Source organism: Rhinolophus sinicus, chromosome 3, assembly GCF_057876585.1.
Source record: "Rhinolophus sinicus isolate RSI-liver-muscle chromosome 3, RSI-T2T, whole genome shotgun sequence".
Lineage (NCBI taxonomy): Eukaryota > Metazoa > Chordata > Mammalia > Chiroptera > Rhinolophidae > Rhinolophus > Rhinolophus sinicus.
The window spans coordinates 148799018-148823181 of NC_142503.1; the positions used below are offsets into that span (position 1 = coordinate 148799018).

Consider the following 24164-nt stretch of genomic DNA (forward strand, 5'->3'; position numbering starts at 1 on the left):
GAATGTAAAATCCATCATTGAAAGTATGGCACTTAATGATCTGTTCTTTAATCAATGACCCCAGCTATTTTTCTGGGGTTTCCCTCCATAAACCACACAGTGTCTAATTTACATCCACTCCAGGGGAAGGCACTCGAGGCAACTCTACATCAACTCTAGAGGAAGGCACCTAGGAGGCAAAGCCATCCCTGCCAACACCATCTCTATTTTCTTAAGCTCTTACAGCAATATCTTCTATAAGCTTCCTCGGGATGGTGTAAAAGTTTTCAGCCACCAGAGAGAGCTAATGAGGACAGGCAAAGAGTAATAATGAAAAGCTATATATTTTCATAAAGGTAGTTAGATATAATGATTGCTAAGCCTACGTAAGAGGAGAAATTAATCTATGTATTGGAATATAAACTATATGAATAAATAGAAGGAAAGGTACTAAAAAATGTAAAAGTGCAAAAACATGATGTACAGATCTAAACAGCAGGTATCAAAATGGATATAAAAAATGATTTTCCACAAATAGAGTTGATATCCTTGATAGAAAATGAACACATACAAATTAGAAAAGAAACAAAACTTCCAATTAAAAACATCTGAAAATGGCCTGTACTGACATTTGAAAGAGAGGAAAGAGGAGGTCAAAAAGGAGAGAATAGGACTCAAACATGAAAGCAACATCAAAAAACACATGAGCAAAAATTTTCTACAGATGCCTCTGATTGAGGCTACCTTCCTAGCCATTCTCCTCGCTTCCTTCTAGTAACAGAGTTTGAGTTCTGGGTTAGGCACATGACTACGCCAGGCTACACTCTACATACTCCAGCCTCCCTTAGGATTAGGTGTGGTTATGTGCCCAAACTGAGACAAGAGAATGTGAATAGAAGTGATGTATACCACGTACAGATCATCATCTTACAATAAATCTACTTGCTGTGGTCTTCCTCTTCCCCCTTCCCACTGGCTAAAAAATAATGCCAACTGCAGCATCCACCTTGGACCCAGATATGGAAGCCAAATGATGTGTTAACAGAGGTGGTCCCACCAGCCTGGATGGCCTTGTGGAACAAATTCATCTAATAAGCCTAAATGGATCACTGTTACATAACAAGCATTAGATTACAGAGAACTAAATTTCTCTTATTTGAGCTGTAATTTTGAATCTCTTTATTCAACTTAGCTTGAAACTACCTAATACACGGTCCCAAGAATTTTATATCCAAGTAACCTATTGCTTACCTGTGAAGACAAAAGACATTCCTAAATATGTAAGTAAATACACAATCTAGCTATCTTTTCTGAATAAATTACTCAAGGAAATGTTCCAGAACATGGCAAAATAAAATTAAGAGCCCTGGAGTGGAAAACTTGAAGGTAAAAATGAAAAGAATGGGTTTTCTAAAGCAGAGTAGAACATACAAAAATATGCTATGAATAACATTTTTAAATGTTAGTACAAAAGAAGTAAAATAGGATAAAAAGTAAAATGAAATATATAACTTCGGATTATTATACTAACAATTTTATCTTTTGGAAAGTAAAAATAAAATAAAAAATTAAAAAATCTCCCTAATAATTCAAGGGCCAAAGAAAAAATCATGAAGGGCTACAAAATATTTTCAAGTAAAGGACAACAAAATACAAGATTTCAAGAGTCAGCAAATGTACTGTAACATAATACTTAAAAATTAATAAAAACAAGTTGGACAAAGAACAGAAAAAACCTAAAACATCTATAAAAAGCATTATAAAAACAAATAGGAGTTAATGGAATAGAAAAAAGAAACAATAAAAAGGAAATCAAAACCAAAAAATGCTTTTTTGAACTAATAAAATTTGCAAAACACTGCAATAGTTGATCAAAGAAAAATAAAACAGTACTAGGAATACAGAAATTATATAATTATAGACAGCATAGAGATAAGCAAGTAAAAGCAACTTTATGCCAATAAATTTGAAAATATAATGTGTACAATTTCCTAGAAAACAAATTGCCAAAATCAACTTTAAAAAAATAGAAAATCTAAATAACCAGTAACCATTATAGAAACAAAATGTACTTCCATGAATAGACAGTGTTAGGAGTAGTTTTATTAAGCCTTCAAGCAACAATATTTCATATATATAGTAGAATTGTTTCAAAGAACAGAAAAATAAAAAAGCTCCGTAACTTATGCGGTTAGTGTAATTTGGTATCAAATTTGGACAAGGACAGTATGAGGAAGGAAAAATGTAAGTGAATCTCAATATGAAGATAAACATAAAAACCATTTATAAAATATTAGCAAATTGAATTAAGCTGTATAAAAAGCAACATGAATGATCAAGATCTTCAGGCTACTTATCTATAAATGAGTGTTTCAGTTCTAATAGAATCTGAAAATATTCAATTTGTTCAGTAGTATTTGAAATATGGAAGGAAAGGCTTTCATATACTCTAGCTGGTATCAAAATTTTATTGAAATAGCATTAACAAGAATGCAGTGTGGTAGTTAAGCTGCATGTCAATATTAAACCACAATAAGACACATAAATTTAATAATGGTTACTGCTTAATATTCATTCTAAATGACTTTTCAATATGATAGACCTCACTGTTAAAGTAGTAAAGACATACAGTTGAGTAGAAAGAGCACAGGTTTCAATACAGACAGATCTGGGTTCAAACCCCACAGGCTTTTTTATTGGGTATTTGTTTATCCTTTCTGAACATCTATTTCCTCTAAAATAAGAATAGCAACATTTATCCCAAAGTGTTGTGAAGATTGAGTGATACAACCAATAAAATCACCTGGCATAGAGTGATCACCAATAAATGTTAATTATTATTATTATTACATAAGCGGCTTAAATACAAAATGTTCCATTTACTAAATATACTAAATATACACAAAACAAAGTTTAATATTCTAAAATCTGATAAAATCAATCTCTTAGCTTTCAATAAAGAGAAACGTTCTTTTAACTATTTTGAACACATCAGGATCAAAGGCCAGAACACTCATTCGCTTAAGACTAAGTTTGCTTATAGTACTCATTTTTCTAAGCCATGTGAGGAAAAAGTCTTTTAACAAAATTCCTAGTTTTCTTATCTCTAAAGAACTGAATGCTCCTGGCACTGCCAGTTACTCCAAGTCTTTTTGGACCCGAGTCAAACATATTTAACATCTGCCTAAATTTCAAAAGGAAGCACACAAGCATAAAAAACATGAATCCTTGCTCATTTTATTATGAAAACTTCACTACTTCCTAGAAAAAGAAATAAGTCTTTCATCCTATTCTTTGTACTTATTCTCGATACACTAAGGTAACAACCTAACGTTGTAAATAGATTACAAAAAAAAAAGTGACTTTAAAAAAATAAGTTTTTTAAGTTTACCAACAGGATTTACTTTCCCAGAAAATATCAACCATTTGTACCTTTTGTGGCAAGATTTCTAGATGCTGAATTTCTAGTAAGACTTTTATGTTTTAATTTTTTTCTCTCTTCTTCAATTTGTTTTTCTTGTTGATGTGATTTCTCTTCTCTCTGAAATCGTTTTTGTTCTTCAGCTTTTCTTTGACGTTCTTTCCAGACTTCTAATTCTTTAGTTGCTTTTATCCGTTCATTTTCTTTCATATCTTCTATTTTTTTCCTCTCTTCTTCTTCAATCTGCAAAAATTGCAATTACCAAAAATTTTTAAACATAGAAAAAGCAACATTTAAAAAATAATAACTCATTATAATAATGATTTTTACCTTTAAACTCTTGTCATTGTAACTGTAGCAACAATTAGTAGTGAATAAAGGATTAAATGGAAACAGTAAATGATTTAGCAGAACGCCCAATCATAAAACACAAGTTTTAGTTGCAGATTTACCATTAACTATTGATATAATCTTGGGCAATTCCTTTCTCTAGCCTCACTTTACTCTTATGCAAAATGTGGGCAGTCACTCAATTAGATGAATCTAAGGGCTTGGTAAAAAAATAATAATTTCTTTTTCTAAGTCAAGTCACTTCTCCCAAAACCTAAACACACACACACACACACACACACACACACACACACACACACACCTTTCTACTTATACCAGCCTTACCTTGTCTTAGGACTGAAGCTGCGCCAACCTTCACCTGAGGAATGAGTGAAGAGTTACACGAAGGATGAATTAAGGAGTTTGTCTCTGGTGGGTGGAAATGGTTGACTTTTGAATCCTGCTGCCAACTATGTTCGCAACAGCTATTATTTGACACTTCCACATGAAAAGCTAAATATCAGATAAATCTGAAAGCAGTATATGGCATAGGAGTATGCTAACGTTTTTCCCTTTCACAAACTTCCCTCATATTGGCAAGAAAAAAAAAAAAAACCCTGTGAAATAGAGTAACTGATTGGTGTATATTATTCACGCTAGGTATCTGACTTTCCTATGGTAACAAAAATATTCTCACCTCTATCCTCTAGAGAACAAAAACGCTCACTGCTGTCCTGTAGGGTAGCAGAACTTTCTTTGATGATGACAATGTTCTATGCTGTCCAATTCAGAAGCCACTACCACATGTGACTAATTAGGCACCTAAAATGTGGCCAGTGTGACAGCGGAACTGATCTTTAATTTTATTTCAGTTTCATTAATTTAAATGTAAATTAATATACACTTAAACAGTACACCTGGCACAGCTCTAGAATGACGAATGATTTTAGGATATAGAATTAACATTGTAGGTATGAAAACTGTACTGAAGAAGTGCTCTGTAATATCTGCATGACTTAATACCCTCTTCTGGTTATTTTCCTACCGAACTGTACAGCATGGATTTTAAGATAAATTTCACAGATTACTGAATGGGGGTTTCCTGTAGTCCCAGAGTTGTACCTAAGGCCTAAACTAAGCACAGAAGATGCTAATTACTATGTGTTCTAAGTTAAGAGAGCTGCCAGTAGGTTGGGCCAGGAAGAATGTGCACAAGGCAACGAGCCAGCATTTAATGCCTGACAACAGGGCATGATGAACAGTGAGTGTTAGCCAGAGGAAGCCACAACCTAAAAGGAGATGACAACCTCACCCAGTTTAATAATATGTTTGCCTTTCTTCCTTTCCTGCCTCGCTGCCCCCAACACACTGAAGAAAGGAAAAGTATGTGAAGAGTCAGAACACCCGCACCCCTCATATGAAATCCCTGCAAGTGCAGTGAATTTTGAAAAGTTTTTAAAAATGCATAAGATGCAGCCTTGATTATCAAAAATGAGACTATTCTTATAATCAAAACTAACAGGAAAGTTCTGTTGTTACAGCAAAGATGTAGTTAAAGGAAATATACATACAATGTAATTTATAATAAGTTATATTCGAGACAAAAAAAATAGTCTAACTCTTCAGGTAGTAATGAAGAAGAGAGGAGACCAAGAGAGTCTTCACAGAGAAGATGACAAAAGGAACTAGAATGAAAAGAACAAGGAAGAAGTTAATACCACAAAGCTTACGATCAAAGAAAAACGAGACTACAGATATCAAAGAGAAACAGAGACAAATGTTAAACAATACTTGAAGTTCTTTTATTAAAAAAAAAAGGATATGAGGAACATACTTAAAGGAGAAACGTGTAGTAACAGAAAAACTTAGAAGGCTAGAAAAACAATCATCACACATAAAGAAACTGGATTTTAAATGCATTGTACTGAGCAAGAAAGGATGTCATGGAGTGTGAGCTATTAGTTTAATATAGACAGTATATTTATGTAATAGAATAATACGCAGCTCCTAAATCCAATTCCTGAAGAAGGAGAAATCTATGTTTCTTTTCATTTGAATGTCTGGTTTATCAAGGCATTTTTCTTTAATGACCACCCTCACTTATGAATTACATGCAAAAATCATAAATAAAGTATTAGCAAGCTGAACAGAGGAAAATATTAAAATTATAATATATCTTGATCAAATAGGGTATTTCTTATTTATGATATTAGGAAATCAAAAGAGAAAAACAATATGACCTCAGTATATGCCAAAATACTGGTTCATACTAGGAATAAAAGAAAAATTTTAGCTTGATATAAGGACCCACACACTTCATGGAGAAGCAACAGAAATACTTCTAGTAAAGTCACTAAAGCCAGTATGCCTATTATTTTACTATTTTCTTAGCGGTAACCTATACAATAGAATTTTAAAAACAAGAAATAGAAATATGGGCTATAAGGAGATAGAACTGTCATTCTTTGCAAATAATATGGTAGACTACCTAAGAGAACCAAAATAAAACTGACAAACTATTAGAACCAAAAAGTAAGTTCAACAAGGCAGTCACATACAAGATCAACTTATACAAACTCATAAAAACAAACTAACTTTCCTACAAACTGGCAATTAATGATTAGAAAAATACAGTGGGAAAAAAAATCATTGCATTAGTAATTGCCAGAAAAAACTTTTAAAAGGCTGAAAATAAGCTTAACAAAATATGAGCAAGTCCTATATTTGCTAAGTAATTTTGCTGGGGATATAAACTAAGTCTGAAGAAATGGAGATGAATGTCATGGTCCTGAAGGGAACTTGCAATATTGCAAATACGTTGACATTTTCCAAATTAATTTCTAAAGTCAATGTAAATCTAATCAAAGCACCAAGAGAGCTTCTTAGAGTGCTTGATAAGTAAATGTAAAATTCATCCACAAAAGAAAACGTGCAGGTTTTATAAAGCCATGAAGAGGTTGGCCATTCCCATTCACAAATGTCAAGTGTAAAACTGGAGAAAACTATCAAAAAACAACCATTTTATAACACTGGAAATTAATCAAAGACAGCCTGCAAATTGAGAAGTGTTCGTTCTAGAAAACCTGCTAACGTTGTAGGTAAGAATAGTGGGAGGCTGTGCCCTTATGTCTGAGGTTGCTCTAGAATAATGAGACTGGCAGTTTTACCAACATGAAGCTAACAAAATAATATAGCAGTTTTGTTGGCAAAAAGGGTGGACCCATTTCAGGGTGCGGTAGCAAAAACCTGTGGCTTCGGTTGGTAAAAGCAGTAGACATGGTTGGGAATGGACAGGAAAAATTTGCAGTTGAGGTCCTGGTTAAGCACTCAGAAAATTAACATAAAGATCATATAAATGAGAGAGCTATCGAAAGTCTGTAATAAGCTCACCATACAACACTAGCAAAACAGAAGGCTATGCATTTGTGGGGGAGACCTGAGGAAGCCTGGCATAAAATGAAGCCAAGGTAGGCATGAGAACTGCCTCCAATTTTGAAAGTATTCTCAAACCTACACATAGATAAATCAGCAAAGGGTGGGAGCCTTTACCACCTCTGCCCAAAGCAGTAGCTGACAGTGAAGCTGTGCAGACACACAGAAGCCCCTGAAGAAGCCAGTCTAAAACACAAGAATGAAAAAACTTAACAGAGACATTAACAGCTGTATACCACAAGGGAGGCTAGGCTGATTCCACAATTAAAGTCTAACCAAGTTACTAAAAAAATAAACAATCCTCAATAAATAAACAAAAAACAAGTAAAACAGAACCCAAAATTGCTATAATTTATTAACTAAATATCTAGTTTTCAACCAAAAATATTTTAAGAAATAATTGGTAAAAATTCCTCAAATTTGATGAAAACATTATAGCCCCAAGAAGTTCAACAAATCCAAAGTAAAATTAACAAAAAGATATACACCTAGATACAACTTAGTTAAACTGCAAAATTAATACAAAAGCCAAACACAAAGAGGAAAATCTTGAAAGCAGCAAGAGAAAAAATGCCATGATATGCAGGGGAAAAACAATGCAATTAAAGGCTGATTCCTCATTAGAAACAATGGAGTACAGAAGACAGTTAAATGATATGTTCAAAGTACTGACCAAAAAAAATAATAAACCACAAGTTCTATACCCAGCAAAACCATTCTTCATAAATGCTGATGAAATAAACATATTCTAAGATAAATAAAAATTGAGAGAATTCATTACTAGCAGACCTGCCCTACAAGATACACAAAAGAAAGCTCTTCAGGCTGAAAAGAAAACTAACTCAGAACTATAAGAAGGAATGAAGAGTACGGGAAATGGTAAATATGTGCCTTCAGTATAAAACACAATACAAACAAACAAAATGTAGTATATACGTAACAATCGAACATTATTCAGCCTTAAAAGGAAAAAAATTCTGACACATGCTATAATATGGATAAAGTTGAAGACACTATGCTAAACGAAATAAGTTAGTCACAAAAGGACAAATATATTATGATTCTACTTATGTGAGGTACCTAGAGCAATTAAATTCACAGAAACAGACAGTAAAATGGTAGTTTCCAGGGGCTTAGGGAAAGGGGGGATGGGGAGTTATCATCTAGTGGGTACACAGTTTCAGTTTTGTAAGATAAAAACATTCTGGAGAAAGATGGTGGTGGTGATAGCACCATATGAATGTAATTAATGCTGCTGAACTGTACACTTAAAAATGGTAGTGCTATTTTTAATTTCTTGAGTACCCTCCATAATGTTTTTCCATAGTGCCTATAGCAATTACATTCCCATCAACAGCATGATTCCAAACAAATTTTAGAATTTTTTTCTATTTCTGTGAAAAATGCCATTGGACTCTTGATAGAAATTGCATTGAATCTACAGACAGTTTTGGATAATACTGTGTTTCCCTGAAAATAAGACCTAGCTGGACAATCAGCTCTAATATGTTTTTTGGAGCAAAAGTTAATATAAGACCAGGTCTTATATTATAGTAAAATAAGACCAGGTCTTATATTAAGTTTTGCTCCAAAAGATGCATTAGAGCTGATTGTCCAGCTAGGTCTTATTTTCGGGGAAACACAGTATGAACATTTTAACAATATTAACTCTTCCAATTCACAAAAATTGGATATCTTTCCAATTATTTGTGTCTTTTTCAATTTCTTTCATCAATGTCTTATAGTTTTCAGTACACAGGTTTTTCACCTCCTTGGCTAAATTTATTCCTAAGTATTTTATTGTTTCTGATACCACTGTAAATGTGATTGTTTTATTTCTTTTTTCCGATATTTCATTTTAGAGTAGAGAAATGCTACTTGTATCCTACAACTTCATTGAATTCATTAACTAGATCTGTGTTTTTCATGGAGTCTAGGATTTTCTATACATAAAATCATGTCATGTGTAAAACAGAGATAATTTTACTTCTTTCTTTCCAATTTGGGTGTTTTATTTTTCTTGTCTGATTGCTCTGGCTAGGACTACTAGTACTATGCTGAATAGGAGTGGCAAGGGTAGTATGCATCTTTGTGTTTTCCCTGATCTTAGAGGAAAAGCTTTCAATCTTTTACCATTGAGTATGATTTGAGTTGTGGGCTTGTCATATATGGTGTTTATTATGTTGAGGTACATTCCTTATATATCCAATTTGTTGTGAGTTTTTATCATGAATAAATGCTGAATAATGTCAGGTGATTTTTCTGTATCTAATAAGAGTATCATATGATTTTTATTCTTCATTCTATTAATGTGGTAAATCACATTTACTGATTTGCATATGTTGAGCCATCCTAGGCATCCTAGGAATGAATCCCACTTGATCATTGCACATGATCCTTTTAATGTGCTATTGAATTAGGTTTGCTAATATTCTGCTGAGAACATTTGCATCTATATTCATGAAGGATATTGTCTGTAGTGTTTTTTGTAGTGTCCTTATCTACCTTTGGTAACAGGGTAGTGCTACACAGTGTGATTCAGAGGTATGGCTGCGGGCTTCAGCTCATTCCAGGGGGCTCATTCCAGGAAGTTTCAGGTTGGTAGACATCACACCTGTAAGTGAAGCAGCTCTGTGATGGAGCAGCTGAGTACTCTGGGAGTTTAGGAATGTTCCCTCCTCTTCAAACTCATTAGCCAGAATTGGCTTTCCAAAATACAAACCCAAATAATTTGATATTCCTGCTGAAAATCCCTATACAGTTCCCTATTACCTTCTGGAAATTTTTCAATATCTTAAGATTTTATTTCTGACCAACAAATGGTCCTTCCTGTGCCACATTCTGTCATGGACTTATCTGTCTGTAATGTCATTTTCCCATCTACTTCCCAGGTAACTGTGACTCATTGTGTAAAATTAAGTACAAACAACTATGCCTCCCATTTCCTGACCATACTCTCAGGTTGACATACCAATTTTTTGCCAGTGTTTTTTCTTTATCTTCCCATGACCGCTTATGCATACTATGGTGTAATCTTTGCTTTTTCTTGTCTGTCACACTCTGTAGACTATGAGTAAATTGAAAATGAAGACTAACTTGTTCAGCTCTGTCTCAGTATTCAATAAATGTCTGTTAAATGAATGAATGATAGATCAGCAGCAAAGATACTGAGAGGTTGATGCACTAAACTTATTAGCAGGTATGGCATAGCAGAGGCTTTAAAAGTGCTTGTGCATTAGGGCTTTCCCTTTCTTATTATCAGAAATCTTGACTATGAAGTAAAGAAGCCTGGGCTAGCCTCCTGGAGGATGAAATACCACATGAAGAGCAGCTCCAGCTCTCCCAGGCAAGGCTCTAGACATGTGAGTGAGGCCATGCCAGCTATAACAAGGCAGCACCAGAACACAAGAACTACCTGACCAACACACAGAACCTTCAGAAATAAACATCTGTGATTTTAAGCCATTGAATTTTGGGTAGTTTGTTACATGGTGTTATTCACTGAATGTTTTTGTCCCCCCAAAATGTATACGAGGTCTGACAATTAAGTTCATGAACTTGTTGCAATGATGTTGCTACCTTTTTTGATATTAGAGGGATTATTGATTATGAATTTGTACCAAGTGGACAAACAGTTAACCAAGTTTACTATTTGGAAGTGCTGAAAAGGCTGCATGAGAAAGGTAGACGACCTGAACTTTTCGCCAACAATTCATGGCTCTTGCATCACAACAATGCACCAGCTCACATAGCACTGTCTGTGAGGGAGTTTTTAGCCAGTAAACAAATAACTGTATTGGAACACCTTCCCTACTCACCTGATCTAGCCCCCACTGGCTTCTTTTTCACCCAAAGGTAAAGGAAATATTGAAAGGAAGACATTTTGATGACATTCAGGACATCAAGAGTAATACATCCACGGCCATTCCAGAAAGAGTTTCAACATTGCCTTGAAGGCTAGGCGCTGGCACTGGTGCATAACTTCCCAAAGGGAGTACTTCGAAGGTAACCGTAGTGATATTAGCAATGAGGTATGTAGCACTTTTTCCAGGATGAGTTCGCAAACTTAATTGTCCAACATCATACGTTGAAGCCTTACCACCTGTCTCTCCCACCCAGTGACAGTGGGCCTCTGAGGAAGTAATTAAGGTTAAATGAGGTCATAAGGGCAGGGCCCTGATACAACAGGATAAGTGTCATTTTCAGAAGAGACACCAGATATCGATCTATCTATTAGGTTGGTGCAAAAGTCATTGCGGTTTAAAAGGTTAACAACAATTACAAAAACCACAATTACTTTTGCACCACGTAATATACATATCTCCTGCAAGCCAGGAATAGACTTCTCATCAGAATCCAACCCTGCTGGACCTTGTTCTGAGACTTCTAGACTCTAGAACTGTGAGAAAAATCAATGTCTTTTTTAAGCCATCCAATTTGTGGTATTGTGTTATGTTAGGCTGAGCAGACTAATACAGAACTGTGAACTGACATAGTAAGTCTTAGCACTACTCCTACCAATTATTTTTAAAAGGTTACTACTTAACAACTTTTTTTTTTTTCGGTAGATGTAATTCTACCAAGTTTTAAGCTAATTTATGGCTTAAGCTAATAATAGGTTGCCTTTTGTTGTCATACCTCTTCATCTGCTCTTATTGGACCATCAAAGCTCTTTTCTGAATGGTGTTTAAAATTGGACAAAGTAAAAATAGCTTCATTTATTCACCAAAATAGAATTCTGCTATGGTTACAGGGTACTAGGGCAATGCATTCACATTAATTCACTCGAATATTTGAGCACCTACTATTTACTTGGCAATGGCTATAATAATCACGAAAAAAAATTAGACCCAACTCTCAAAATGACTAAAGGCAAAAGACAAACAGATAGTTTGTAGAACAGGCTAAGACTTTCACAGGTTCTCCCCACTTTGATATAATTTACAGCTTCATATTTTATACATGAATGCCCCAACCACCTTTCCAAATACCAAAGTGAGACTTTCACATATCAGTAGATTAATAACTTCAAGGTACAGCATGGTGGTACTGTCTACAAAACAATTGTTTCATTTTGTTATATCTACCAATATAGCACTGTGTATGCCATTATTTAACTGTCTTATTAGTTCAGTAAATATTTATCTATTGCCACAAATTTTATATTATTTTGCTTTTATTTTCTAAATTCAGAAAAATGATAAAATCAAAAGGCTGACAGCAGTGATTAATACAATCAAGAAAAGCTGGAACTCATCAAGTATACTGAAAGCAGGAATCTTTGGTCAGCTGACCACATGTTCAATTAAGTAAAAGACAAAGTATATAACCATAGGCTACATTTAAAAGTCAAGTAAAAGTGATGAAATAAGTGGAGAAATCTTGGGAATTATGAACTGTTGATTATAAAAACAAAACTCGTGATCCAAATGCAAAATAAGAGTCATGGTGCACAGAGCTCTTGATGACATAATGCTTGTTATAGATTCCTTAATCATTTTAAGATGTCAAAATGAAAATTTGAGATAAGAAATTACTTCTAAAAATTAATCAGAACAGGTAAATCTATATAGAGAGAAAGTAGATTAGTGGTTACAAAGGACTAGGGGATGGAAGGAATGGAGAGTGACTGCTTATGGGTGTGGGGTTTCTTTTTGGGGTGATGAAAATGTTCTAAAACTGACTGTGATGATTGCTGCACAACTCTAAATATGCGTATACTAAAAACCACTGCATTATAAGCTTTAAATGGGTGAATTGTATAGTATATGAATTATATCTCAAAAAATATTGCTGACTAAAGCTTTAACTTGTAATCATCAACAGTTAAAAAGATATCAATTTGTCAATATTTCATATTTAATCCAAGCTTTTGCTTTAAATAACTTGTGTCCGTTATTCCACGATTAAGAAAGAAGTAAAATATACCATAGAACCTTACTATTTTTGACTCCCTTGGAAATAGAAAATTCTCCCCGAAACACACAAATCTATTCTTCAACATTTATACCCTCGACTTTCATACAGATTTTCAGGAACACATGTAAGTAGCAGATAGCCTATAGAACATAGTAAGTCCTATAACCAAAATATGAACAAAAAGATGAGAAAGTACAGTGGTTAGAACAAATTATCCTTTCACAGTTTATTATCATCTCTTTAATAGAGGACTTTCCTATCAATCTGCAACTTACCTTCATCATGACACTTAGTGTATATTTTTGATCTTCCCGCCTTGCTGCAGCTTTTGCTTCTGTAACTTCTTTTGCTCTTTCTTGTGCTTGTAAAATAGATTTCTCTCTTATTCTTTGCATCATCTCTTTGTCAGCTAAAACATAAGTAATGTAACTAAATTAGGATTATGATGAAATTGTTTCATTTAGGAGGAAACTGCTTAACATGCAGGATGACATTTTTTTTTGATCCAATTTCACATGGAGAAGTGAAAACATTTCTCAATATTAAACTGTCAAGAAGAATGAGAGAGAGAGAGAGAGAGAGAGAGAGAGAGAGAGAGAGAGAGAGAGAGAGAAGGCACAACGGAGAAGGGGAATAAAAGGCGAAATGAGGAGGGGGACGGGCAGGAGAGGGGGGAATAAAGAGGCACAAGAGGGAGAGAGAGAGGGTAGTGGAATGAGAGGAAGGGAGTGGGGGAGACAGAAAGGTAGAGTAAGGGGACAAGATGGGGCGGGAGAGAACATATCCTCCTCTCTGTTGAGAAAGCAGGGCTATTTGCTTATAAACCTGATCACAATAAATCATCACCATGAGGTTTAGAAGAGAAAAATGGGTTGAGACTATCTCTTATGATCAATCACCTTCATAAACACAAAAGGTAACTAATACATAAGAAGAGTACAAGGCCAGCCCTTGGAAAAACTATGAAGTAACATGATATATTAGATATAGAATTTTACCATTCACAATTATTTTTACATTTAGTGGCTCAATACTTTACACACAGGCTGTGATCCACTGGGGGTAAATTATTTTACGGGAAGTGGGATCAGGAAGGGATCTAGACTTCGAGGGAGAAAAGAAAACAGAAGGGGAGAGAAAACTTGGGGGGAGAGGGTGAAGTGGGGGAGAGTAGGGTGGGGAGAAAGGTGGAAGGATGAATCAGGCCCCAGGCAGAGGTTCTGCACCTTTTTGGTGCAGCAGACCCCTCGGCAGAATAGTTTAAGCCTTATATACTCCCTCGTAATGTTTTTAAATGAATGAAATAAAACACACAGGAAATAAAACATAAAGAAACCTATTATAGTTATATTAAACAAAATATTTTTTAAAATGTGATATACTAATACATGCTTCCTTATTAATGCATTAAATAATATATAGCAACAAGTCTAATAAATACTCTAACTTCAAAGTAGTGAATATAAAAGACAAGTACCTGTGATATAAACATGTTTGTGATTTTTGTTGATGCTACTGTCGTTTGTTGTCTACATTTACAATTGGAGGAAACTTTACATTTCAGTTAGAGGTAAGTAAAAAGTACGGAATTTTTACTCATCCAAGATCTTGGCTCGGAATTAGGACTGGAATTAGGTCTGAAGCCTCTCCCCAACTCTCTTCCTGTTTAGTAACAGGGTGGCAGACAGTTGGACCAGCTTCAGGGACAGAAATAATTAAAAGAACATCAACTTTCCAAATGAAATGTTCCACATCTAAAAGAAATGAAAAGTGTATGAAGAAGGAACTTCCAGAAAAAAATGAAGCAAATATGTTTTGAATAATGAGGGAGACAGGTTTGGAGTATAGACTGGAGTTCCACAATACTGTATGTGAAAAAAGATTGTTAAATAATTTCACTGAATTGAGTGCAAGACTGAATTTGATTTCTAAAGAAATCTCAAACACAGTTTCTGAAGTAAAATCAATATTCATTATTTGCTATTTAATTTAACTTTAAGACTGTTCTGACTAGTCTAAATAGAGGTTGGCAAACTATATAGCCAAACTATAAAGCACTAGAAAACATGACAACCAGCTGCCTGTTTTTCTACAGCACACAAGCAAACAGTAACTTTTACATTTGTTAAATGGTTGAAAAAAATTAAAAGAATAATAGTGTTTTGTGACATACAAAAATTAGATTCAAATTTCAGTATCAATAAATACATGTTGGCTATGGCTGCATTTGTGCTACAATGGCAGAGCGAAGTAACTGTGACAGAGACCATACAGCCCACAACATCCAAAATATTATCTGGTCCTTTACAGAAAAAGTTTGCCAAACCTTGGGTTAAATGGTCAAAATTTGGAATAGTTGACCACATATCCATGAAAGAGAAGAATGAAATGTGTAATGAAAACAGATGAGGAAGATCATGATTAGGAAAGAAAACCCCTTCCCACTCCTGGATAAGGTGGCCAACCAGGTTAAAAAGGAAATTTGACATAGAAGAAAATGTTTCATGTCAGAAATAGGGGAAAGTATGAGGTTTTCTGATATGACTCTTCTTTATATCCTAAAAAGTTGATGGACAAAATGTTTCCTGGAGAAATCTGATGGCCACCAAGACACACACACACACACTCACCTTTAAGTCAGTGGTTCTTAAACCTGACCAGTCATCAGAGTCACCTAGGGACTCCCATCCCCACCCCCCATCTGTTTATTTTAAAATAAGCCATTATAACAGAGGATCGTTCTGGTCCCATCTAACTTCAAAATGAAGATTATCAACAACAGTTGAAATAAACGAAAGTATTTACATTTAATCTTAAGTAAGAAGTCAGAACATGGATTGATGAGTTTCATGACATAGTCCCAGGCCCCGTCTCAGATTCACTGAATCACAAAGGAAGATGGGGGAAGGAGAGAGCAGTAATGTGATTTTTAAAAACTCTTGTTAGTCTGGGACTCACTAAAGTAACCTGGCTATGGTAATCTACTTAACCAGTATTTTCTGACCTGAATATTAGCTCTTAGAGAAACATTTTACTGGTTCTTAAGATTAAAAAAATTAAATTCCCCAGCAAGATACTAAGAAAACATGAATATAAAGAATGATTGTAATCTCTTCATTCTTAATATTCCTACTGAAGACTAAATGCCAGAGGCCTGAGAGAAATTTCAGGCAGTAGATATAAAGCACCAGAAAACGTGACAAACAGAAGAGAGAGGAAGAATACAGAGCTAAAACAGTAAAGGGCAATTACTGACCCTCAAAATTGTCTTTGACATAAGAATATAGATTACTGAATAAGAGTACAAATAGGGAATCTCAGTTTTACACATAATTCCTGGAAAGTTTTTAAAAAACCACCAATACCTGGGTCCTACTCCTAGAAACTGATTTGACTAGTCGAGGGTAAGTTTCAGACATTTGTATTATTTAAAAAGTTCTATAGCTGATGCAAGTACCTAGCCAGGGTTGAGAACCACTGCTCTAGAGTCAAATCGCTATGGCTCCAGGTCCAGTCAGCCACTTAGTTGTGTGACCTTTGTCAATTACTAAACCCTCTGTGCCTCAGTAGCCTCAGCTTTAAACAAAAGGGGGGGGGAAGGGGGTACCGAAGAGAAAGGTTGTTGTGAGCATTAACAGATGTGTTAATGCTGAATACAAAATAAGTGCTCAATAAAGGCCATATCAGAAGGCTTTATCTACTGAAGATACAAACCCACATCTTCTGCTTAAGAGTTATTAATGTACTCTAATTTTTGAATAATTCAATCTTTAGGATATTTATTTTAAGCGGCTGCTGAAGCACTATCTCATTTAAATCATGCTCATGTGCCTGTTTTTTTCCTAGAAAAGCAACATAATTTTTTCTAAAGGAAATTTTTAAAAAAGTATGAAATATAAAAAGCACAACCAGATGAACATCTTTTAATAAAAAACTTACCGCCTGACACCGAAAGGGTGTCCCACATGGCTGCTTCTTTTTTATGTAAGGTGAAAATAATAGTGTTATTCCCAATCTTGGCTTTGCTGCTCTCATCCTCTATAGGAGCATAGAGAAACAACTCAAACAAAAATGGAGGAAAGTTGACCTATTCAGGAGGGGGAAAATGGAAGTTAATTTAGTTATACACATTAAACACACAGCTATTAAGAAGTAAGTTACAGCAGCAGCCAGCCGGATGGCTCAGATGGTTAGAGCACAAGCTCTCAACAATAAGGTTACCAGTTCAATTCCCTCATGGGATGGTGGGCTGCGCTCCCTGCTACTAAAGGTTTAAAACGGTGACTGGACTTAGAGCTGAGCTGCGCCCTCCACCACTAGATTGAAGGGCAACGACTTAGAGCTGATGGGCCCTGGAGAAACACACTGTTCCCCAATATTCCCCAATAAAAATTTAAAAATAAATAAATAAATAAAATTATACTGATTACATATAAAAATAAATTAAAAAAAAAAAATGAAGTGATAGAGGCCAAAATCATTTTCTTAAATGCCTGCTATAAATTTATTGCAGGTCATGCAAGACTAGCAAGCCATATGTAGGAAGCCCTGGATTTTTAAAAAAAAATCTCTGATTTGATGACGTCTACAGATGAGGTGTTACCGGTATGGGGTTCGTTTTTGTTTTGTTTTGTTTTTAATAGGACTAAAAAGCTTCTGCGAGTGAGCCGCTGTGTACTCGCAAGGACGCGCCTGCGGCGTGTATACAGCCGCGCACTCGCAGAAGCTTCGGGCCACACCCCCGGGGAGCCCGCAGGCACGACGCGTTCCTACCTTCAGATAATTTTCCGTGCAGAACACGTCCGCATCTCTGACGCAGACGCCCCTGAGGGGCACAGAGATAAAGACCGCAGTCTTCGTCTGCTGCCAGCTGTAATCGCTAACCTGCAGAGGCATCCCGAGAGGCTGACGGAGCCGCTGGGGCGGTGGGTTAGGACTCGCGCCTGCTCGGTTGCTAGGGAAGCCGGGGTTGCCACGCGCCAGCCCTTCCGGGTCAGGCCTCGGCGGGGCGCCCCCGAGCTCCTCGCGGCCTCCTGTCCTGACTGCCTGGGCATCCTGCAGGGGACCGTTGATCGTTTCTTAGGGTCTTATTCCTGCTCCACAGTCTGAGCGAATGTCCGAGGTAGGCCCACATCCGCTCAGGCAAGAAAAGAACTTCGCACCTTAGAATGCAAAAAACAGATGTAGGTTTACAGCGTAGGAAAGTGTGACCACAAGAAGCAGGTGCAACGCCCATGTGCGATTGCAGCCCTGGCCTTTTGTTTGTTCTGGTGGAGCCTGTTAAGAGTTAGTACGCTTTGGAGTTCCTGTTTTGCACGTTTCCTGGCCTGGGGTCTTGCCTGTACTATTGCAGTCCTTCACATCCTGTCAACTGTAAGGCCACCAAAATCATGTAGGCAGGGTTCACTCCGTGGTTTGAGAACTGGGGAGAAACGATCTTACGACTCACCTGTTAAAAGCTTGGCTGCAACTCGACTGTAGGATAAGTTGAATGCACACGGATACATTATACTATTGCCTAAGGAGACTTAGAACTTCAGCGCTGTAAGGAAACTTGAAGATGGTGTTGTTACCCTACATACTTAAGGAATCTGAGATCTAAACACTTAACCCCCTGCCATCTAGATTGGTGGCAGAACTGTGAATGAGGTCCTGATCTCCTAATTCCCATTCTCATGTTCTTTTCCCAAGCTACTTTCTGTAGACCCAGTTTATAAATTACTGGACTTTGATGTAAAAACAAACAAACAAACAAACAAACTGAATATACATGAAAACTAAGCAGTGACAAACTAACTTGCCACCTAGAGATTTCGATTTTTAACTTTTTACTTTTAGAGGTCATTCACACAAATTTGAAAGCTCCTGAAAAATTCCTTGAGGGAAATTTAGGAAGAAAAAAAACCTTTTCCCCCAAACAGGCCACCACTCACCACCTTACCCAATTTTGTCACATGTTCATCATCTCAACTGAACACTGGGGCCATCTTAGACTTCTTTTCCCTTGTTCCCCTAAGTACAGAAACTTACGAATCAATCCTATGGATTCTTCTTTTCAGGTAGCTTTTTGGCATTTCCCACCTGTTTTGGTTCTATTCCTACCTTTACCATTTTATTTAAAACTCATCCATGTCTTCAAAAGTCAGGGTTTATGCATTCTATTTATATAAAATTTTAAAGTCTAGATTCTCACACTATATAAAGACACAAATGATATAATGTGTGTATGGAAGAAAATAAAAGGAAGACTTTGTGATGTTTGGGAATTTCAAGAAAATCTATCAGCAATTACTTTGTCAAGCACACACACACCTCTGCAGTGAAACTGTCCTCTGACTACCGTAGTCTTACTAAACATTTACACTCAGTGAATTAGATCTTAAAAAAAAACCTGATTAGTTTTGTTAGTGAATTATCACAGCCACTGATACCAATTTAAAACATTAATTTTTATACATTCTTTCATAACGTATATAATTGTCTAAAAATTATTTCACAAGCCTTGAAACTAATTAAATCTTAAAGTCTTGATTGGTATTTCTTATTAGGTCTAAAAAACAAAAAAGTTCTAATCTAACCCATGTATAGATAGAAATTTGACATGTGGCTCTGCACACAAGTGGGGAAAAGCAAAGAAACAAATTACTATCAATAATATTTTGGTGATAGGAGAAATGGTTACCATAAGGAAAAAAATGAGGTTGGATCACTACATGCATATGGTGTCACACACAAAAATGAATTTCATATGAATTAAAGACATACAAGTTTGAGACTTAAAATATATATATATTTGTATGATTTTGGAGTAAGAAAGGATTTCTTAAATATGACATCAAAAGAACTAATCATAAAAAAAAATTAATAAATAAATAAATAAAAGAAAAGATTGAAAACTTGAATTAAAATTAAGAACTGGTAATCACCAAAAGTCACAATAAAGAATGTTAAGATATTTTAGCTTTCTTTTCCAGTCCTAGGCATTTTAGGAGCTGTCTGGGACTGGCTGGCTTCAATGCAGACATGGCGAAGTCCAAGAACCACACCATGCATAGCCAGTCCTGAAAATGGTACAGAAACGGCAATAGGAAACCCCAATCACAAAGATATAAATCTTAAGGGGGTGGACCCCAAGTTCCTGAGGAACATGCGCTTTGGCAAGAAGTACAAGAAGGGCCTGAAGAAGATGCAAGCCAACAATGCCAAGGTCATGAGTGCACGGGCTCAGGCTATCAAGGCCCTGGTAAAGCCCAAGGAGGTCAAGCCCAAGATCCCAAAGGGCGGCAGCTGCAAGCTCAGTCAACTTGCCTACATCACCCACCTCAAGCTTGAGAAACGTGCTCATGCCCGCATTGCCAAAAGTCTCAGGCTCTGCCGGCCAAAGTTCTAGGCCAAGGCTCAAACCAAGGCCCCAGCCCCAGCTGAGGCTGTAGCAGCAGCAATGCCTCCAGCTCAGGCTCTGGCTCCCAAGGGTGCCCACCTAGGCCCCCACGAAGCCTCCAGAGTACAGGCTTCTGTCTGCCTATGTGAGGACAGAGGGACTGGTGGAGGGACCCCTGGGCTGCTGTCTGCGTGGGGCTGGTGTCCTCCTGTGCTATTTGTACAAATAAACCTGAGGCAGGATCTGTCAATCAAAAAAAAAGATATTTTAACTTTATATTATTAATAACGAAGTATGTGTGTATATATTATGTATATATGTATATATATACATATATACATAAATTTTTCAAAGCCCTTCAGCCAAAGACCACAGGGAAACCTATAGTTAAACAAGTTGAGTTCATTACTCGTTGAGCAAGGGAGAACACACACTATTGGGTGTCTCAGTAAGAGGGTGTTAGAATTTGAGGGAAGGTCTAAGGAAGGAAGGTCAGATTGTTTCATAAAGAGATGGTAATTCTATGACTGGGTAAAGAAGTAGCTGTTCATAGCATCTTCCTAGAAAAAACCTGAAAACAAGCCAAATGTCTATCGATAGGTATATTCACGCAAGAAAGTATTATACAACAATAAAAATGAATTAATTATAGCTATACACTGGATGGATGAGTGAAAAAAAGCAAGTCATATAAGACCCTTAAGGAATAATGCCATTTTCGTAAAAGTTTAAAATAACGAAAACCAAATATACGGTTAAGGGTTCCTACATATGTGACAAAACTATAAAGGAAAGTAGGGCGTAAAAAAGGAAAGTGGTTAACTCCTAGGTGAGGGTCATGCAGTGGGACCCTTTGTGCTAACCATCAGAGCTGATTCTGCTCAGACACACTGCATGAATTAAGACAGAGGCTCTCAGAGTGTGGTTTCCTGACCCCAATATCAGCATCATTTGGGAACTTACTAGAAATGCAGATTTCCAGATCCCACTGCAGACCTAATGAACCAGAAATTCTGAAAGTAGGGCCCAGAAATCTGTGTTTTAACAAGCCCACCAAGTAATTATGATACACACTAAAGCTTGAGAACCACTAGGTTAAGGGAGAGGTTTTCTTGGGGGGGAAATGGAAACTTACAAAGCCAAGAAGAAAAACACAAGTTGCTCCATTCTCTCATCATCCCAAGGAGAAGCACACTGGGGCCAGAGCACCATGCTGGATGTGCGGTGTGTGTTTACATTTCAGGAAAGGAGTTCCATCTCTTGCTGTTCGTCCTTCTTATAGGGCAAACATGAAAGGAACCTTGTGAAACTACTAGGGCACTAGGCAGTCTTGGTTTAGGTGTGAACTCTTTGTAAGACCTGTCTGAGAAAGCCAGCTACCTGGATACCTTGACTCATGTGGAAAGTTTTAGTTGGAGGAAACTACCAGTACCATGGCAAGCTGAATTCAGGTGCAGCCCCTCCCATGGGGAGACAGGAGGTCCAGGTCCTATTGGCTGGTTCCCTAGAAAAAGCCAGAGAGAATACCCAAAGTCACTTTGTGTGATTCTGTTCATATATATTACCTCTCTATTTTCCACACAGTTGTCTGTATGATCCTTCTCCCCTGAAAACCCTCCAATCACTTTTCATCTCAGAGTAAAAATCAAGAACCTTAGCATGAACTACAAAATCCTACATAATCTGGTTTCCTGTTAATTTTCTAATCCCACCTCATTTTACTTTTCCTCTTGTTCACTCCATTCCAGCCACACTGGCCTCCTTGAAATATCTGAAATGTACCAAACATGCTTCTGCCACAACGTCTTTGTACCTGCTGTTACCTTTGTCTAGAATTCTCTTCCCGTTATCTGTGTACTGTCTCCTTCACACCATTACATAAATATCTTTTCAATGAACTATTAAATAAATATGAATTTCTTTGCACTTCTTGCACTACCAGCACCAGCATTCCCTATTCTCATTCCTTTTCATTTCTTCATGCCACATATTCCATAACATACTTGATAGTTTACTTATTTTCTGTCTCTTTAGAATAAAAACCTCGAGAGTAGTGCTTTTTGTCTGTTCAATCTGCTGTAGTCTTAGCATCTAAAACAGAGTCTGATAAAATAAACTCAATAAATATTGAATAAATGAATGTCTACTTATTGGGTTTCATAATGTTTATTTTTTATTCTTTAGTTTACCTTTCAGGATCCTGAAACATACTTAACGTCTTTTCCTGGCTATTCTGTTATTGTCATCTTGAGTGGATTGAAATTTCAAAAGGTGTTGGTTGGGTGTTTTTCTTATCATCAGATTTCTTCATCTATTTTGAAATTTTTATTTACAGTGAGTTTTTGTCTTTTATTTTTCTTTCCTCTGGGTCCATCCTTTCCTTTCTAGAAGTTTTATGTTGTCTCCAACTTGTGTCTTTGGGACGACAATTCAGCCAAGTGTTAATTCACTGTTTCAGTTCTTTGGTGATACTGTACACCAGTTACCAACTGAGCAGACTTCAAAACTGTGCACTCTGCCACCTTAGGCCTGTATTTCCTATGAGCTAGAGCCTCAGGTATCAGTTGGAGGCAGGTTTTGCTTTGTAGCCGCCTTTCACAAGTGGTGCAGCAGTGGAGAGAAATCCCAGCTCAGCCCCTGGCTTACAGCAGTGCTGTTTTTTACCCCTTTTCATTCCTATTATTTCTACCACTTAAAAGAAATCAGTTTACCAGAGGCTCATCAATTTTATTAATCTTAAATAACCTACTTGTGGCTCTACTGTTCCTCTCCAGTGTTTGTTTTCTATTTTATTTCCTTCCTTCTCCTTTCCTTAGGATTGTTTTATTCTTTTATCCTCATGAGCTCAATACTTAGCTCATTATATTTTGGGCTTAAAAATTATATAAAGCTATACATTTGCCTTTCACTGCAATGTTACTGCATCTCATAAGCTTTGCAATGCAGTAGCACTTGTAAGACCTCATTATCCTGTCACATTAGAATTTCCAACTGCAAACTTCTGCTCTGGACCCAGAGTCAGGCAGTCTGCTGCTTCAGTATGGCTTATGCTTTCTTTCTATACTTCTTGTCCTTGGATATATTTATGTTGGCTTTGAGCTCAATTTTACCTTTATATTTATCACTGCTATATGTGTAGAATAGAGTGGGTGCCTTAGAGCATCGATTGACAATATTATTTTATAAGTCTCTGTACACTTCTTCTCTCTTACAGCAGGTAAGATAAATGCATTTTCATTTTTTTCCTTCCATGTTTAAATAGAACTTTTGTACAAAGTTTATCTTGATGTAATTTGCTTATTGTCATTTCTATTACCTCTAATGCCAAGTTGCATCAACTGACATGCATCACATTATACAGCCTCTTTTCATGCAATACTCAAAGCACCTGATGGTTGCTTCAAATAAAATTTGAAGATCTTTTGCAAACCTAATCTTATCATTCAAGAAAGTTTGTTCTTAATATTGCTACAATGGTGTCTCTGCTTCAGGGATCGTTAAGCTGCTAAGGTTGTGGAACTCCTCACCAATTAATTTTTTATTAACAGAACTGAAGTCCTAATTTGTTAAAATCAACATGAAGATATGTTATGTTCATACTGTTATGTATAAACTTCATAGGAAAAAAAGGTATGTATATAGCAAGTCCTGTCTGAAAATATTGCTTTGCTCCTCAGTATAAAATTAAATTCCTGGAAAATT

At 36.2% G+C, this 24164-nt stretch overlaps 2 protein-coding genes and 1 pseudogene across 3 annotated transcripts in view; 1 reads left to right on the forward strand and 2 right to left on the reverse strand.

The window, feature by feature from the left end:
- The window catches only part of DNAAF4 (dynein axonemal assembly factor 4), a 36363-nt gene extending 18247 nt beyond the window's left edge, over positions 1-18116 (reverse strand). Inside the window, exons 1-4 of one of the 2 annotated variants that reach the window (XM_074327714.2) lie at positions 17855-18106; positions 17021-17168; positions 13357-13490; positions 3412-3643 (exon numbers count right to left, since the gene is read on the reverse strand). In XM_074327714.2, coding sequence (XP_074183815.2) covers positions 3412-3643; positions 13357-13490; positions 17021-17168; positions 17855-17977 — 637 coding nt within the window. In that variant the 5' untranslated portion in view covers positions 17978-18106. Of the gene's footprint in view, positions 1-3411; positions 3644-13356; positions 13491-17020; positions 17169-17854 lie in introns of both variants that reach the window. The other variant, XM_019732294.3, reaches the window with a different exon arrangement.
- Positions 18117-20104: 1988 nt separating this feature from the next.
- On the forward strand, positions 20105-20691 carry LOC109447682 (large ribosomal subunit protein eL29 pseudogene; annotated as a pseudogene).
- A 1144-nt stretch (positions 20692-21835) lies between these two features.
- PYGO1 (pygopus family PHD finger 1) overlaps positions 21836-24164 on the reverse strand; it is a 31561-nt gene continuing 29232 nt past the window's right edge. Inside the window, exon 4 of the transcript XR_002137397.3 lies at positions 21836-21966. The gene's annotated coding sequence lies outside the window, so the exon portion shown is untranslated. The remainder of the gene's footprint in view (positions 21967-24164) is intronic.